The sequence below is a fragment of the Parus major genome, chromosome 2 (genome assembly GCF_001522545.3).
Source record: "Parus major isolate Abel chromosome 2, Parus_major1.1, whole genome shotgun sequence".
NCBI classification, from domain to species: domain Eukaryota; kingdom Metazoa; phylum Chordata; class Aves; order Passeriformes; family Paridae; genus Parus; species Parus major.
Window position 1 is genome coordinate 46,584,188 of NC_031769.1, and position 18,328 is coordinate 46,602,515.

General features: G+C 44.9%; 1 protein-coding gene across 1 annotated transcript in view; it reads left to right on the forward strand.

The window, feature by feature from the left end:
- Nucleotides 1-17,398, forward strand: part of EEPD1 (endonuclease/exonuclease/phosphatase family domain containing 1) — a 63,482-nt gene extending 46,084 nt beyond the window's left edge. Inside the window, exons 3-7 of the mRNA XM_015619781.3 lie at nt 3,168-3,278; nt 6,561-6,695; nt 8,070-8,202; nt 15,305-15,499; nt 15,605-17,398. Coding sequence (XP_015475267.1) covers nt 3,168-3,278; nt 6,561-6,695; nt 8,070-8,202; nt 15,305-15,499; nt 15,605-15,804 — 774 coding nt within the window. The 3' untranslated portion in view covers nt 15,805-17,398. The remainder of the gene's footprint in view (nt 1-3,167; nt 3,279-6,560; nt 6,696-8,069; nt 8,203-15,304; nt 15,500-15,604) is intronic.
- The last annotated feature ends 930 nt before the right edge of the window (nt 17,399-18,328 follow it).

The following is an 18,328-nucleotide window of genomic DNA, read 5'->3' on the forward strand; positions in this document are numbered from 1 at the left end:
AAGACCCCTTTGCCTTTACTTCTCCAGTCACTCCTCAAATGTGCATTTTTCCAGCTTCTTCCAGCTGCCCTCTGTTCTTTTCCTGAGTCAGTCATAAATACCTGTCTCTGTTTCTGGACAGACAGGGTGGGACAGGTGCCAGCTCTTTATCAGGGTGGACGAAGAGCATTTGCAACTTTGGGTCCTCCCTTCTTGGGAAAATGACGTGTTGCTGATCAGCAAATGAAACGGCTTGTGCCAGTTCCTGGGGTAGTGGCTTTTATTGGTGCCTTGCATGCCAGATGGGGGCAATCATAGAGCTGTAGACTTATTTTTGATTGGAGAAGATTTTTAAAATCATTGAATCCAATGGGCAGGTACTTACCTGACGCAAGGAGGCTGAGCACTCAAAAGGCTGCTCTTTGTTTAGAGTATGCCTTGGAGCCCGGTGCTGCCATGTTCCTGCTCCCTGGCAGCACTGCCTATCCCACAAAAACCAGCACCCAGCTGGAAGAGAGACCACAGGGCATCTGTGTAAATAAGCCCTGGTGCTGTTGGTCTCACGGTGGTGTGTGTGTGAGCTTTGACTCAGTATGTGTAGGTTATAATGAAGAAGCTGTTTGAATTTCAGGAAGCTTACAGCCTGGAAGGCTCTAGAGAAAAACAAAACTAGAACTTTTTTTCCTTAGGAGGATTTTTTTTGGGGGGGTGGGAAATAGTTGTTTAGATTGACTGAGATTTTAATTTTTCTTTGCCACTTGAAGAATTGCCTCTCAAAGGGGTTGGCATAGCTCCAACTTGGCTTTGCAAAAGAGGAAAGGCATTTTTTTCATTCCAAATGTGGACTAGGAGCTTGTCTGTATATTTTTGCTGCATGAGGGAAAACATAATGTTGGTTGATGTTGGGTTTTGTGGGCAGAACAACATGATTTGAAAAATGCCATTCTCACTTCAGCTAAAAAGCATGACCTCAGCAAGTATGCTGTCACAGCTTCAAAATATGTATGCCTGTAAGCCTTAGAAAATGAGTACAGATTGAAATCAGCTGCTGTAGGCCAAGTTCTCCATGGCTGCAACGGTACCCAGAATGGGCTTTTTTTTCTGAACAAACCGTGTAATCTTATTTATGTCATCTTTTTGTTTGCACAAAGTCAAATCAAGGCCCTAAAAAAAACAAAAAAAAAGCTTGAAGGAAATAAACTATTCAAACTAGTAGACTGCAGATGCTCTTTTTAATAAAGTGATGGTTTCTGTAGGATTTATTCAGTCCTGTCATATGCTTTGTCCTGGATGGACTTTCTAGGCAGCTGCAACCTAGAGATAAGTCTTCTGTCAGGTTACAGTTGAACTCCTAATTTCAACAGTATTTTTTTTTTTTACAATTTAAGTTATTTAAGTGTTAGAAAACTCATTGACCAAATCCACTGTGTTTGAAGACATCAGAATGGCATCAGGAGTGAGTAATTATTGCTGCCATGATTTATTATATTAGCTGGGGTAGCACCTGGTGATCAGCTGAGAGCAGAGCTGTGTTCCCAGGCTGTGCAAACACTCTGCCTGCCTCTGAGTTCCATAAATCAGCCCAGTCCTGGCACTGCCTGAAGGTACAGTGGGCAACAACCTGATATGTTAATGTGGCATCTTGAATAAGAAGCCCCAGCCAACCTCTGCACGTCAGAAAACTGCTCGGAAAGCTGTGCCAAGTGTTTTTTGCTTTGGGTGTGCAACCAAAACAGCTCTTGGGTCTTCTGAGGCAAATAAGGGTGCCTGGGTTGGGAGTATCTGAGAATCAGTGCTTCAAACAGCTTCAGCCTGCAGGATGCTGAACTTGCAGACAAGGGAGGCAGTGAAAGATCAGGATTTAATTTTAGTTTCTGAATCAAAAGACAAACATGAAAATAACTATCCCATCATATTACTGATAGTCGTGTAGGAAATACTTATATCCATGCGGATATAGGCTCTTCAAACTGTGTTTGGCTTGTCCCGCTGCACAGAGTCACTGTGCACATGAGGTTATTGTTTGCCTTGCAAATCCTTTGTTAAATTGCTGCTTGATCTGGAGGGGTATTCTGGGTCCAAGATTTTGTCTGAGGATACTTCACTGTGAAAGCCTCTGCATTTCAACCCAGTTTCTCCAGTATCAGAACAAGATCACGCATGGTGGAAGTCCCTGTTGCTCTTTCACAGGGAGGACTTTTTCCTAGCCCCTTTCCCTGCAGCCAGAACCTCTGTCACAACCAGGGCATTCAACTGCTGCCTGTCCCTGCCAGCTTCCAGCCAGAGCCCGCCTGGAGCCAACATCAGCCTTGCAAAGGACTCTAGCTCACTTTGAGCCTGGTCTTGAAACCCCTGAAAAAAAGTATTCCATACTGTCTGCACCAAGGAGTTTCAGATCCAAGATTTTCCAGGGTTGTTTTTATTATTTATTTACTTACTTACTTTTATTTCAGTCTCCAAGGTGTTACACAGGAAGATTTGGGGGCTCTCCACAGCAGCCACAGTTCTGGTATCTCTGACCTGCTGGGCATTAGCTCTGACCATGTGCTTGGACATGTAATGGTGTCCTAGTGCTGTGGCTGTTCAGCAGTGACCAGGAAGAGGAGCACCACGAGAAGGACGTGCTAAAACTGTGTGCAAGTGCGCAGCTGCTTCCTTCATGCATGGAGGAAGTCAAGCACGTGTCCCTGGCGTAAAGTCAGAGGAGCCTTAACCCCAAAACTCCAGTGGCTTAGCTTGGCCTACACCCTTCCTCTCATGTCGTGCCAGTGGCTGTGTTGCTGGAGTGGGGCCAGCCACGCTATGGGGGCCTCCTGCCCCCAGGAGGATTCAGCAGCTGTTTGTGAAGCCCCAAGCAGAGGTGGGATGTGGTGGAGGCAGCACAGAGGAAAGTCCTCTCCAATCCAACAAGTAGCTCTGGAGGAAAAGAAAAGGGTCTGAGGGATAAATGTTCTACTTGCAGCATTTGCAGAGTTATTTTAGTTTTTATTTATCTCCAAGTCAGAGGTGAGTCAGCCTGGGATGTGGCTCAGACCACCTCCTTTGCAAGCCTTCAGGGAAGGAGAGAGCACAGTCTGTGCTCTACTGTGTCTCTTAGCAGTGCTTTACTACACACTTTGTTTTGCAATTTATTTTTTTTTAAACCCTCCAAGCTGATGTTACTTTTTTCCCCTTTCCTCTCTCTCTAGTTTTGTATGGAGCTGAACCAGCCGACGCTGCCAAACATCCGCAAGTGGAAGGGCCCTAGAGGATGTTGGAAGGGTGTTGTTTCCGAAAAACCCTCAGGCCAGCTACACAAGGTACATTAATCCCAAAGTCTGAACTTTGGCTTTGCTTTTTTCCCCCCCCAACCAAGGACATATTTTGAATGTTTAAGGCAACACTTTTTGCAAATCCTTTTTGGCAAGGTTTGCATTTCATGTTTTTTAAGGTGACTGTTCCTATACCTTTTAATTTGACTGTGTTTAATTTATGTTAGGGAAGAATTGTGGTGCACTTGTAAGGAGGAAGATGTGTGCAGGTATTTGGGGGAGGTGGATAAAAGCAGTACAGATACATAGATGAAAAGCCATGCACTTGGACAAGGTAAGAGTCCTGAGTTTTTGCCCTGGCAGGCTCTAGTACTTCTGGCATTTTTTGCACAAGTCACCTGAGCTTGCTCCCTGGTGCTGCACGGGCTGGCATTTGGAAGGGCTTCCCAATTTCCTACTATTTTCCCAGTTTGCATGTGAAGAGCCCGCAGAGGGGCCCTGCAGCCTACCATCCTCACCTGGAAGAGTTTACCTTGCGTGTTCCCCAGACTCCTCCACACAGGTGTTTAAAATGCTGTGGACTCCATTTGAAATCTGCACTGTTCTGCACTGTGCTTTTCCCTGCAGCGTCTTCTGCTCTGGGAAGATATATATATATATATATTAATATGTACTGCAGGGAGGTACAGATTTTTTAAGGTGGTGACAGCTGCACCTGCCTACCCTTGACAGTATTCAAGGTACAGCTGCACTGGGCTGGACAGCCCTAACAGTGCCCAAAAGCAGTTTCTCCCAAGGGAAATCCCTCTTTTTCACCCTTAAGGGTGCCAATGAATTTTCAGAGCAGTGTCTTCCTTGAACCTGTTGATGCTGAATAGGATCATTCTTGTGGTGCAGTTATTGCAGTGTGGATGTTGTTGTGGGTAGAAGCAGGATCTGAGACCTGTCATGTAACAAGTAGTGCCTGTCAGCACATGGGGCAGTCTTCAACAATCTATTGATCCAGAATGATCTATTCTGAGCACTGTTGTTACTGAACAACAGTGCAGTTCTGTCCTATAGCCATGCTGCGTAGAACCCACACTTCTTTATTTTGGCTTTTCCAAATCAGTTGCATCACCGTTCACTGGTTTTGGACTGATGTTTTGGGAGGTGCAGCTCCTTTTATTTATTGCCCTTCTGGGAAAAACCCAAGAATGAGGGAAAAAATAAACCCAAACAAACCAAAACCCACCATCTGAGCAGCGCAAGGATTGTACTCTAGCTATGCAGACACAGGGGGTCAAGAAGGGTCTGGAAAGATACAGAGTGTCTGAATGTGTCTATAGTTTTCTACAATTCACACTTAATTGTGGTGCAGAGTGCAAATGCCCTTCAGGACATTTTTATTCCTGGCTGGAGTTTCCCTTTGGGATCTCTTGTTAGACCAGATCATTAAAACACTGAATATAAATAGTTGTGTGAAACTGTCAAAGTTGTTCCCTCCACTTTTTCTTTTTTTACCAAGAACTATTAATAAATATCTCAGAATTTCTATGTTAAATTCAGAGTCTTTAGTCAGTTCTTTCTTGAGCTGTACTTCCAAAGATAACAATGACAGCTTTGACTACAGGCTGAGTAAATAAAAATGATCATTCACCTTGTTTTACAGATAGGGATATAAGGATGAGTGGTTCCCAAAATTAGGGGAGAAATGTGCAGCCAAACTAAGAATAGAAATTGAATCTACTTGACTCTTCCTTTTAGCTGCTTTAACAGGAATCTGGCTGAGCTGGAAACCCTCCACTAAATAAAAAGTCTGTTCCATTCCTGGGGCTAGTTAGTGGGTCTATCAGGTTTGAGAACTGGGTGAACAAATGCAGTGAGGTAATGCAGTGTAACCCCAAGAACACAGCATCTTTGGTACAAGCTGGTTTTGGGATAGTCTGTAGGGCTAAATAACCCAAAATGGTGGCTGGTGCTTTTGGCTGGTGCTTCCACACATTCTGTGCATTTCAACTAGGCAATGACTTGTGACTGCCATGTTGATATGAAGTCTGGAGCCTGGGAATAGCCAACAGCTGTTTGGAAGTTTTATTCTTCCACATCTTTCCCCATAGCAGTTTTTAGACCTTAGGCTCCCTACTTGCAGAATACTTTTGTCAGTATTTTAAAGGTGAGTTATCAAAAGAGCTACCAAAGAATTTTAACCAACCTTAATCCTTTCAAGGCTCTTGGGAAATCAGTGGAGCAGTTAACACTTTTTTATTGCACCTGACATGGAGAAAAAACTCTTCCTTGCAATGGATTTAACTGTGATTTGCTAAGGGAAGTGGGTTTAAATGATGGCAAGGAAAATGGTGTCTGGGTGACGAGAGAAGAGGCTGACAGTCTTTGAATTAGATACTGCTGCTGGTGAGACCATTGTAGACAGTTTTCTGAAAATGCCAATTCCACGTCATGAAGCAATCTAAAAAAAAAACCCATTCAGGATCATAGAAGCAGAGCTGAAAGGAGCAGAGCTGAGCATGAAACATTCAAGCTGGAAAAGAGACAGAAAAATTGACAGGGCTGAGAGGTCTAGACCAGATTTCAGGCCAAGAGACTGAAGGTGCCCGGTTATTTTTAGCTTGCGGGTGAAAAAAGTCTGTGAGATGGTGTCAAGCCTGGAGAGCAGGAGCAACTGTGCACAGCACCATCTACTGCAAGCCCCAGCAGTCACCCAGTGAGACCTCAAAGCACCAAACTCATGGCTAGACAACTAATCATGTGGGTAATGAGCTGCCTTGTTCCTGACCAAGCTCAGAGGTATCCAGTGCCTTGTCTGGAGTAGGAGGAAAGAGGCCCTCGTCAGCCCACACACGCATGCGAGAGGCAGCGTCCTTCACCCCTGCAGTGCTCCTGAACATGCTCTGCCTGTAGAAGATAAAACAGATTATTAAATCCTTGGCTTTACTGGAGCAGTGCTGCAATTAACTGGGTGTCCAATAGTCAGTGTGCAGGTGTGAGGGGCTGTTGAGTAGCAGAGTGATGCGTGTTTCAGCTTGGCACACTCACTCTTCAGTGAAGTCAGAGGAGCTTCCCAGGAAGCATTCCTCCCACATCTGGTGGGAGTTTTGGCAGGGGTGAGATGAAGAAGCCTATCCACTGGTCCTTTGTATCTTCCTCTGATAGCCCAGGAAGCTGTTTCTCCTTTATGCATGGGCACAGCAAATTTGGCTTCCTGCCCTCAGCAGACACCACACCTAGATATAGATATAGATATAAAGTAGGTGTGGGGCTACATTTGGGCAGAATGTTTTGTTTTTACCATTTTGTGAATGGCATTTCCCTTTTCTTTTTTAATTCCAGGGAGTTGAATATTCTGGCTTCCTCTGGGATACAACAGCTGGTATTGAGCTGAAAGATGCCTCATCTCAGGAGACTGCACAGACTAATGGCAACGGGAGGCACTCATATCCTCATCCGTATCTTGCACATTTCAAGGTGACTGCCACAGTGCCAGTCCAGCTTTGCCGAACTTTTACTAAAAAGAATTAATAAAAATAATGTAATATATAAATAAATGAATTTATTATAAAGAAATACATTATTAATATAATTTAAATAATAAATTATTTAAATAATAAAGAATAAATAAAATAAATAAAAGTAAGATAATAATTACTACTAAATAAATGTTATATTTATAATAATTAATAATAATCAGTAATAAAATAAAAATAATTTGATAAAAATAATTTGGCTAAGATGAAAAGAGACACAACCTTCTCATAGAAAAAAATTTGCATGAGCCTCTGGCCCTTCTCATTACTGTTTTATGGCTTGATTATGGATAGGTGCTTAATGCACCTTAATACATGTGGTGGTTCACCACAGTCCGTCCTTTCCCTTGCTTCTGAGGGAGCAAACCCTGCTGCAAGGGAGTATTTGAGAACCTGAGGGTCAGTGGATCCTCAATAGCAGCCAGGGCACGGGGCTGGGATTCTTATCAGTGCCACAAAGAGGGATGAGTGCAGGGAGAATGGAGATGGATTATATATATATGCGTATGTACAAGTATGTGTGTATAAAAGGCACAGTGCCCCAGTGAGACTTGGGCTGGCCTATCTTATGTTGCTGTCACACTTCAGAATTTCCATTTTAAAGCTTTTTCACTAGGGCCAAACCTATCTGAAAGAACATCATCACTTTTGGAACCAGTTCTTCAGCATATGCTGAAGCAAACATATGAGCAGAGAGCCCATCTCCACACAGGCTGTAATTAGAGGGTCCAGTTTAGGGACCTTGACTTCTCTGGTAATGCTTTGAGAGAAGCATTAATCAAACAATTATTAATAAATAAAATATTAGTAATTAATTGATCATACAAATAGGTCTAAGTGATTCCCAGAAGGTGAACAGGAGATTACAGGGAGCCAACAGCTCCTTTCAAGGTATATTAATTTTCTTGGTTAGTCTCTTTGACAAGCTGGGGCTAATCACAAGACAGTAGTAATTAGCCCCTGTAATGACCATGACATTATTTGTAGCTTATTAACAACTGGTTTTGCATAAACTGATTTTCATAAGCAGCTGACTTCCTTCTGCAACTGTGGTGAAAGGAAGTTGTTTGCTAATGCAAACCAGTTTCCCCAGAACTGAGAGGGTATGAGGTTACTGCAGACAAAGCTGCAAAATGCAGATGCCTCCCTCCTCCTCCTCCCCGCACTGAGACACACCAAGACACATATCCAGCAGTGTGAGTCCTACTGCCCCAGATTTACTACTGAAAGTACTGGGAAGTGGCACGTGTGGTTTTGCGTTGTGCCTTTCCATTCCCCACGTGCACGGCATTGATTTCTCCTCCTGCCCCCCCAGGTTGGAATGAATGATCTGACCGTGGTTAACCTCCACCTGGCCTTGCCACCCTCGGCAGGGGAGAACAGCGGCAAGAACCATGACAGCCACAAACTGGCAGCCTGTGCGCAGAGTTTGCAGGAGACTCTGAAAGGTAAGGCAAGGTTTTTCCTGCCAGCTATCATGTGCACGCTGTCTAAGTCAAATTAATTTTTAAAGGACTAAACTTTGTCTCAGTGAGCATTTCAGAAATACCCTTATCAGCCCCTTGTCTCTACCCATGTTTGCATGATGCATGGTGTGACAAATGTGTTTTTCCCTTGCTCATTGTATTATGGTCTTTCCTAATTAACACAAACAGCACAGGAGATCCTGTTGCCTTTGACACCATTTTTTCAAATTAAGTTTCTTCTGTTTTATGCCGCTGTAACAGCAAGTTCTGCCAAAGGAAAGAAAAGTCACTAGAGTTGAGACCCTGTTTTAAGTGCTTTGTGGAAATTACACCTACCTGATATCAGAACAAAGCTTAATTATTTTTTTCTTCCAAGAGAAATAGGTTCTATATATTTAATTTTTGGATAATTGGAAGTTCTTTGGAAAGCCCAATGCAAATTCGCAGATGTCTGCTAATGAGAAAAGAGACCAAATCCTGCTTTGGTACCTGGATGTAATATGTAGAATAATTTTGTTGATTTCAGATAAGTTGCTCTGGCTTTACACCAGGATGAAATGATGCCAGAATTTAGACCTGAGCTTGAGCAATGAAATAGGCAGCTGAATTTCTTTACTTCATTTCTGTGAATTTGCTTTTTACTTTGAAGCTTGCAAATTATGTTTCACTTCCGGTGAAGCAGAACAAAGCAGTTTAGATCCTAAATGTTGCTGATATTGTTATGGGAACAGAAAAAGTCTAGCCCTTTGTTTACTGTTTAAGAAAGATGTGAAAGGCTTGCAAGGTTATTTGCGTGATGATTTTCAACTTGGCCCAGCTCGGCAAGGTTGGTCACTTGGAAGCATTAATATCCCTCTTGTATTACTCAAGAGGTATTTGCAGTTTTTCTGAGTGTTCTATTGTTGTTCCTTCTGAGCTGCAGAAGCCACTCAGAGCTATTTTAAGTGCTACTGATTTAAGTATTTGTCCATGTACTTTAAAATTGGAAAGGATGAAGGTAAACAGAGGGATCATTTGTTCAATCCCCAGAGACTGAACTGAAACATGGGATAAATGTGTAGCTCTTCTGAAGTCAACTGAGCTGCACTTCCATTGCATCTAAATTTAGACTGTTGGTGTTCTCTTTATTTCATGTTTCAATTTTCATATGGCAGGCACGGTACTGGAGCATGCTTGTTCCTGGCTTAGTCTTTCACAAAAGAAGAAATTCAGATTCCTCCAAACTTGTGGGATGCAGGTGTGGTCTTCTAAGGAAATGGTAGTGCACACATGTGGCTTTGAAGTACTGAATTACCCTGCCAAAATGAATTTCGTGCTTAAAATTACCATCATCCTTCAATTTCTTCCAAATTAGTCCACAAAGTATGGGCAGTAAGAACTGATTTATCTGTGGGTACTGCAGTAAATTTGAGTTTCTGTTCCCATTTTGCTAACAGACACCTGTTCTATTATCTTTTATTCTTACTAAGAGGTATGTGGGCATTTGAGGAACATTGTTTACTCTCCACTGCCTCCCTTAACGAAGGGCATAGTATCCCCATATTTCACCCATTAGATTGGTGGGTCCTGGTTCCTTTTTCCCTCTCTTTTTTACCTTTCATCAGTACTGGAGAGATGCAGTGGCTCTTGGCTGCTCATAGCTAACTCTTTGCAGCAGCTCTTCTGTCTTCTCTCAAGAACTCCACCAGTTTGTCTCCAGTGTGGTGACCATGGACAGCACACAGATGTTATCCTGGATGTCGTGGTAGTGGCTGGACCCAAGGACCAGGGTGCTGGGTGGATTGAGAGAGTCCTGAGGAGAGCAATTTGCAAGTGCTGGTGGATGAGAGGCTGGACATGACCCAGCCATGTGCACTTACAGCCCACAGTCAGCCTCATCCTGGGCTGCATCCAGAGCAGCATGGCCAGCAGGGCGATGGAGGGGATTCTGCCTCCCTGATCTGCTCCCAGGTTACCCCACCTGGAGAGCTGCATCCAGCTCTGGAATCCCCAACACAGGAAGGACAGGGACCTGTTAGAACAAGTCCACAGAAGGGTTGTGAAGATGATCAGAGGGCTAGAACACCACTCCTGTAAAGAAAGGCTGAGGTATCTGAGGTTGTTCAGTCTGAAGAAGAGAAGACTTATCTTATAGCAGTCTTCCAGCACCTGAAAGCCTATGAGAGAGCTGAAGAGGGACTTTTTTACGAGAACATGTAGTGATGGAACAAGGGGGAATGGCCTTTAAACTGAAAGATGGTAGGTTTAGATTAGATATTAGGAAGAAATTCTTTATTGTGAGGGTGGTGAAGCACTGGTACAAGTTGCCCAGAGCATCTGTGGATGCTTCTCCTTTGCTGTATTCAAGGTCAAGTTGACCTGGTCTAGTGGGAGGTGTCTCTACCCATGGCAGGGGGTGATCTTTAAAGGTTTTTTCCAGCACAAGCCATTCTGCAATTTTGTGATACCTTCTCCCACGTGGCTTGGCCATATTCCATGGGTTACCCATGCACCAAGCACTGGGCTTGCAGAACTCCTGATAAGACTTCTTAGTAGCCAATGTAACATCACATCCTTCTCATCACATGTGTGTCACTCTGTCCAGGAAGAATTTGAGCATTTCAGAGTCTGTTTAATTCATGAGGGAAATCATTCAGGGCATGGTAAAATCAGGGAGTGTGTCCTACAGATGTCCCCTTGGCCTGCCATGAAGCAAAGAAGGGTTTCCCAGTTCCTGCAGAAAGGCAGATTTCAACACTGCAGACCTTCTGCAGGCACTGTCGTTCCCTCAGCTGATTGCCTTGGCACACCAGAGCTCAGCCACTGCAGCAGAGGGCTGAGTAAAGGTTCTGCTTTGCTTTGCTGGCCAAGAGCCACCCACAGGCACTGCCAAAATTCACCGGTGCTTTAGTGAATTTGAAGATTTGCAAACAGACCAGACTTATTTTAAAACCTGAGGAGTTCTCCATTGACAAGGGCATGGTTGGTTGGGGCCCAGAGGGTGTGAATGTGTGTGTGAGCACTGCTGAGAGGTCATGAGCAGGACACGTGCCTGGCTGCTGGGGGCTCTATGCCACCACGTCCCAACAGATGGAGGCTCTGGGTCCTTGTGGACAGTGCAGTCTGTGTCAGGGACCTTTGCAGCAGAAGATTGGTTGTTAAGAGAGCTCCTGCTGCTCTGTCTGTTGGAGGAGGAGGAGGACCAGATTGCCTTGGCCGAGGAGCCTCAGGCTCCTGAGGAGCAGAATCAAGCCCCACCAGTCTTAAACTCATTTCCTCCAAAAGAGGAAAATCACAGCACAGCACCAGTAGCATTGTCTTAATTTTCTGTTTTTCTCTCCATCTGATTGTAACTGTGGGCATCATGATTGCAGTTTCTGACCAGTTATCATTCCTCATTATGAGCAAGGACATGATTTCTTCCAGAACTTTTGCTAAGTTTGGCTGAGAGCCATTGGGGCTTATCCATGAGACCCCTGAGAGCTGGAGCTGCTGTGGGCAGCTCTGCTCCCTGCCTCTGCTGAGAGACCCAGGAGTGTCCAGTTAGACAGAGCCACACACTTGGGAGGATCCAGGCTGGTTCACTTCCTCTCCTCTCGTGGCTGGTCTGTTGGGGTCAAGACAAGACACAAAACTGCAGTGCTGGCATGCATGATATTGTTGTTGCAGGAGGTGGCAGGGCTGAGAGTGAGCCAGGACAAGGGGAAATGAAGTTGGTGGCTGTCTAGAAAACTGATTGCTTGCTCTTCCTTGCTTAGCAGAAGGCTGCCTGATGCCTGCCCCACTCTTTTGCAGTCTGAGGAGCTCCAGAAGCTCCTGTCAGAGGGGAACCAAAAGCACTCCTTTCTCTCCCCAATGGCAATTTGGGTTTTAGTTCTTTAACATGCTCCAGCCCATTCTGTCTGTCAACTTTATGCTTTGTTATGATTTTATGCTTAGTTAATCTGCATCCAAAAGTTTAAATGGGTGAAGAATATAGTGATTCCCTCTCTGGGCAGTCAGCTGCAGGCTGACTTCTTACCTCCCTTCAAGCATGCATCCAAGTGTTGGGTCTTTTATCCTCTGCTATTTCTAACCTCTCCAGAATGGACAGTTAAAAATTTCAGTCAGTAAAAATTGTCACTTGTCAGGTGGGGTTTCTTTCATAGATTTTTCATGTCAGGGAGGTAGTCTTCAATGTTTGCTAAATGAAGCATGAGTAGTTTAGGAGAGAATAGGTTTTGTGCATAATCAAGGTACTGTTAAGATCCCAGGTGGTCTGTCATTTTTAAACACCAAGGATGTGCTCCAGAGGTGTCTGTAGTGGTCATTTCCCAGATAGGTTGGAGATGAAAGCATGGAAGGAGCCAAGTGCTGCCTGGGCTGTCGAGCAAGTGTTAGCACTAGAGCACCAAAGTTACATTTCAAGCTTCTTGGTCCTGGCAAGCAAGAGATCTTGCAAGCAAAGATCATGATCTTTGTTATGAGATGCATGCACAACCACCAGCTCATAGCAGGCACAATCATCCCATTAGACAAGGACTTATTTTTCTTTTGGGTTCTGATGTAGCTTAAAATGACTAAGGTTCAGATTCAGTGGGTTTTTTTCCTTCAAAGGTGGGAAGACTGCTGTCATGAATGCTTTATAGAATAATACTTCCTGTTATTTACAATGTGATTTGTGACTTACAAAGGGTAGAGAAACCATAAATAATTTCACTAACTATTCATTGCCCCTCTGCATCTTAGCAAGCACCATGTTTTGAAGTATTTGTAAGTCATATGCCCTCAGTCTTGCTTGTTCTCTTGCCCTTTCCCAATTCATCGTTCCTGCACTGCAAGACAGGAGTGGAATAGATTTTGTTGAGCTTGTGCTCCCTCTCCTGGATAGCGACTTCTACAGCAACAGCAAAAAAACGAGGAGGTTTATCCAGAGCGCTGAGTATGGTAGAGAAAGTGCCCACTCCATCCCTTCTCACACGATCCCAGGAAAGAAAAAGCTTATAGGCTCTTCATAGATCTCTCCTCTGAAGTCAGCTTTGGGATAAGTTTTTTTTGTGCATTTGTGCCTCCTTCAGCATCTTTCTCCAGTGGCAAGCAGTGACATGGAAGCATCTCTGGTCAGCTGTCACCATTCCTCATTTGTCTTCTCAGACATTTCTGGCGGTGGTTTGAGATGGGCACAGAGGCGTGTGCTTTGTCCTTTTATCCCAGGGCACAGGTGGGATGTCTGCATCCACATCTTTGGGGCTAGGAGAGCACACATTGTGGATATGAAATTAGGGTCCAGAGTTTCTATTCTCCCTCATTAGGGTTGGAAACAAAACGTATCAGAAGTAATTTTCTGTTCCAAGTTGAGCAGTATCCCTTCAGTCAGCCAGGCAAAAGAAAGTTGCTGTAGTCAGGGAGTGCCTGTGTGGTTTCTCAATTCATTGTCTGCAGGCTTGCAGACTGCTCCTTTGTCCTGTTCCTTGGGATTTTTTTAATGCAGAGGTTAGAATAATGAGCACTGCACTTTGGGCACTGTGGTATACATCAGCATAAGGCTGTGTCTTTCTGGGTTCCTCACAAAAGTGTCCTTGACTCTTAAAGAAAATCTATTTTAAAAAATGTCTACATAAGCTAGTAGATGTTTCTTGCAAAAAAAAACAAAAAACAAACCAAACAAAAAACCTAAATAGAAAATATTACAAAGACACAGATTTATAAAAACCTCTGAGACTAAAACTTGCTTGTCTTTGAGTTTGTCACTAACGGAGTAGTAAGGAAAAGGCACCAATATTTGGGCTTCACTAAAGCTGTTGGTACTGTCTCTCACAGTATCTTTCTGGACAAAATATCCAGCACACAGCTGGATAACCATGTTACATGATTGGTGAGCAAATAGATCACAGATCAGGCACAAAAAATTTCCGTTGATTGGTGACATCAGGCTGGCATCTGGTCACTAGTGGGATTCTGCAGGGCTCCATCCTTGGCCCAGTTCTCTTCAACATCTTTGGTAATGGACGTGGGACTTAAAGGAGTACTAAGTTTGAAAACCACTAAATTGTGAGGAGCTGTCAACTCCCTTGAGGGCAGACAGGTCCTGCAGAGAGACTTCAAATTGGAGAGATGGAAAATCATCAGTCATGAAGTTTAACAAGGGCAAGCTCCAGATTGTGCACCTGAGATGGGGCAACCCTGGCTGTGTGCACAGACTGGGGAATGAGAGGCTGGAGAGCTGTGCTGTGGAAAGGATCCTGGGGGTTCTGGTCCATGGCAAGCAGAACATGAGTCAGCAGTGCCCTGGCAGCCAGGAGGGCCAAGTGTGTCCTGCCTTCATCAGGGACAGCATCACCAGTTGGGCAAGGGAGGGGATTGTCCTGCTCTGAGCTGGGGCTGCCTCACCTCGAGTGCTGGAGGCAGTTTTGGGTGACACAATATAAAAAACACTAAGCTGTTAGAGAGTGTCCAGAGGAGAGGCCATGAGGATGGTGAAGGGCCTTGAGGGGAAGCTGAAGGTCACTTGGTCTGTTCAGCCTGGAGGAGACTGAGGGGAGATCTCATTGTGATCATCAGCATCCTCAAGAGGGGAAGAGGAGGGGCATGTACTGGTATCTTCACTTTGGTGCCCAGTGACAGGACCCGAGGGAATGGTCTGAAGCTGAATTCAGAGGAGGTTTAGGTTGGGTATTAGGAAGAAGTTCCTCATCCAGAGAGGCTGGGGACAGGCTCCCCAGAGAAATTATCACAGCACAAAGCCTGCCTGTGTCCAAGAAGTGCTTTGACAGTACTCTTAGGCATATGATGTGACTCTTGGGGTGTCCTGAGCAGGACCAAGAGTTGGACTCAATGACCCTTATGAGTCCCTTCCAACTCTGCATTTTCTATGATTCTATAACAAATGAGATTATATTTAAAAACAAGCATCAAATGTGTACTGGCTGGTTTTATTGTCATGAAGAGAATGGTCATGAGTAAATAGTCAGTGAAAAAGGCTTTAAACAGCATTTCTTTTGGGAGTTCAGAGTACAATCACTTTGTTTATTCAGTATTTGTATTTTTCCTCTTTCCATTAATCCTCTTGCCCTTGAGTGATGGATGTCCATTCCTCCCATTCTTTTCTATTTTTCATGCTTTCTAGGAGAAAAAGATGTAATAATCCTTGGAGATTTTAACCAGGCCCCAGACAGCAGTGACCATGACATCCTGAGGAAGGAGAAGTTTCACCACCTGGTCCCTTCCAGCACCTTCACCAACATCAGCACAAAGAACCCACAAGGCTCCAAGTCGCTGGATAACATCTGGATCAGTCGGAGCTTGAAAAAGGTTTTCACAGGTAGAGTTGCTTGAGTGAAGTGATGCACCCTTCAGTTGGGTTAGCCTCACATCTCCGGTTTGGGCAACATCACTTAACGTTTCCCTGTGACTCTCTTTGATACAGGTCACTGGGCTGTGGTGCGAGAAGGGCTTACAAACCCATGGATCCCTGATAACTGGTCCTGGGGCGGCGTGGCTTCAGAGCACTGCCCTGTGCTCGCTGAATTTTACCTGGAAAAGGACTGGAGCAGGAAGGAGGTGACGCGGAACGGGAACGGCGTGACGGTTGAACGCAACGACTCCCACACTAAGCACGAACGATGACGTGAACTTGAGGCTGTCTCTTCTGCCACCCAGGGAAGGCTCTGGTCACTCACAGCTCCAAGGCAGAGCAGGACTGCCTTCCCCTCCCTCTCCTTCCTGCTCTCCTCCCTGCACCTAAAAAGCATCAGCACTTGATTTTGGTGGTCCTGGCTTTGTGCCCCTCGTGGACAGTTCTGGATGGAGTCTCATGGCCACAGAACAATCTGCAACTTTTTCCAGGGACACAGTGGACATTTCCACACCTGGAGATTTGGATGAGAATTGTACAGAAAATAAAGTGTACTTTTAATACTGGAAAAGCTCTTTGCTAAAATGCAGCTGAGCAGGGTTTTGCTGGGAGGGGGAGGGGGAAGTGATGGTTATTTTCCTTTGCCCGTTTGTAAATTGAGGTAATAAGAGAGGTCCCAGAAAGACAGACACTGTGGGCATCCTTGGCAAGTCTCAAATGCCATTCAACACTTGCAAAAGCTGCTGGAGCTGGTCCCTATGTGAGTCCTGAATGGTTCCTCTGCCCCAGCCTGGAGAGACACTATTCCTCTGCAGCCCCATGTAGACACACCTCATCCTTCCTTTCCTCCTTCCATATGCTCCTGGCAGGGTCATTTTGCCCCAGAATAGCTTCCTGGAACTTGACTTTGTATTTTTGTTTGGTGCAACGTTCAGTATTGGGTTTTCTTCCTGCACAATAGTTTTCAGGAGCTGGGAAAGCACCAACTTGTCCCTCTGCAAAGCCAGGTCCACTTCACCAGTGCCCTTTGCCTTGCTCCCTGTTGGGGATCTCACAGGAGCAGCCCTTGTCCTCTGGCCCTGCAGCTGGCATCAGTGAGATGCAGCCACGAGTCTTTGTGTAGGAACTGGTGTTCTGCATCGAGGAGGAACAGGCCATGCATCCTGGAGGTCTACAGATGAGCCCATATTCATGTGATCTCTGCAGGGGCTGGCCTGCATGATGCACTGGCCTCTGCTTGTTTACTTTTCTAGGAGGTTTCAGTTTCTCCCTCTGGCAGACCAGGATGCAGTTAATGCACCCCTTTCCTGAGCCTTGCTGCTACATAAGCCTGGTTCACTCACCACAACAGGGGGTCCAAATACAGCATGGGGTCATCCTGCATATGGCAGGGATGGGGGCTGCTTCCAAGGAGGTTTGGGTTCTGTGCATGTCCTGGGTGGGGGCACTTCAGTCAGCGCCCTGCCACAGCATTCGCTCCGGGAATGGAGCATTGAATTTGCCACCTACATGAGACTTTTCATGCATCAATGACCTAGAAGGGAAACATATCAGGACTTGAGAATTTGCAAAAGAAATAGGTTGAGTGTGAAAGGCACTGAGCTGCCCACTAACCCAGTGCCTGCTGCTCTGGGCTGCAGATGACCACATATTTTGCTGCTGAGAGGAAAGTTCTCTGTTGCGGCTCACTACTCTTGACAGCAGTGCCACACCAAAGGAGATGTTGTAACTGAGGGTTTTAGAGCAAAACAGTATCATATTCTTGCAGTAATTTTATTACTTTAACTTTCTGAGATATCACCTCATTTCTAACACCTCAATAACAACTAATTTCTCAACAACTAAATAAATTCCCATGCAAACACACACAGTTGAACAGCTTTTCTGTCTGTATGCAAAACTAAACCCAGAAAAAGGTGGCATAGCCTGGGGGTGACTCTCAGACTGAGGGAGATTTCAAGGATGTTTCAAGAGGTTAAGTGAATGACTAAGAACAGAGCATCACACCAAAAATGTACCTTTAGGTCATTAAAGAAACTAGCCAGAGACCTTGGCTCCAGCTTTCATTCTCGATCCTTGCTGCAACTTTGTCCTTTTCAATCAGGCACAGTTTTGCTGTTCTCTTTTAATTTGAGCAGCACCAGATTCCCCAAGAAACTCTGACTGGTTACCAGCGAAATATAGGTGAGGATGCAATAGAGTTGCCTTAGGCAAATGAATATTACATAATTACATAAGGTGTGAGGCAGTAAAATTCCCAAGGACACACTCACTCTCTTGTACCACCTAGTATTTCCCTGCTATAAATATGTTTGGAGGCTTAAATCATTTTATAGCTCTAGAAATAAAACTTGGAAAGGCCAGATTCCATTTATTCTGTGGGTGTAAATAAGTGCAGAGGCATCAAAGCCTGCAGAAGCAGCTGCAGCCTCCTGAGCAGGTGATAGTGCTCACAGGTGCTACAGGTTCCCTTCCTTTGGCTCAAGAGTTTCCAGGGGCTGCCAGTGTGGGAAATGAGCTGAGCCCCCTTCATAACCTATGTGTGAGCTGTAGGGAAAGTTACTGAGGCTGGTCTGTAGCCCAGAGGTTCCTCAGCCCAGTGGAGATCTCTGGAAAGGTGGTTGCTTGGTGGATAAAAAGATGCCTTGGGATAAGATGGGAGGATGATGAAGGAATTAGATACCTACAGGTGGAATTGTCTTGCATGGAGCATCTGTATGAGGTATGTGCCTGCTTACTCCATTTTGGCAGTCAGCTGTGCCTCACTGAGGTCTTGCCAGTTTTAAAAAGCTTGCT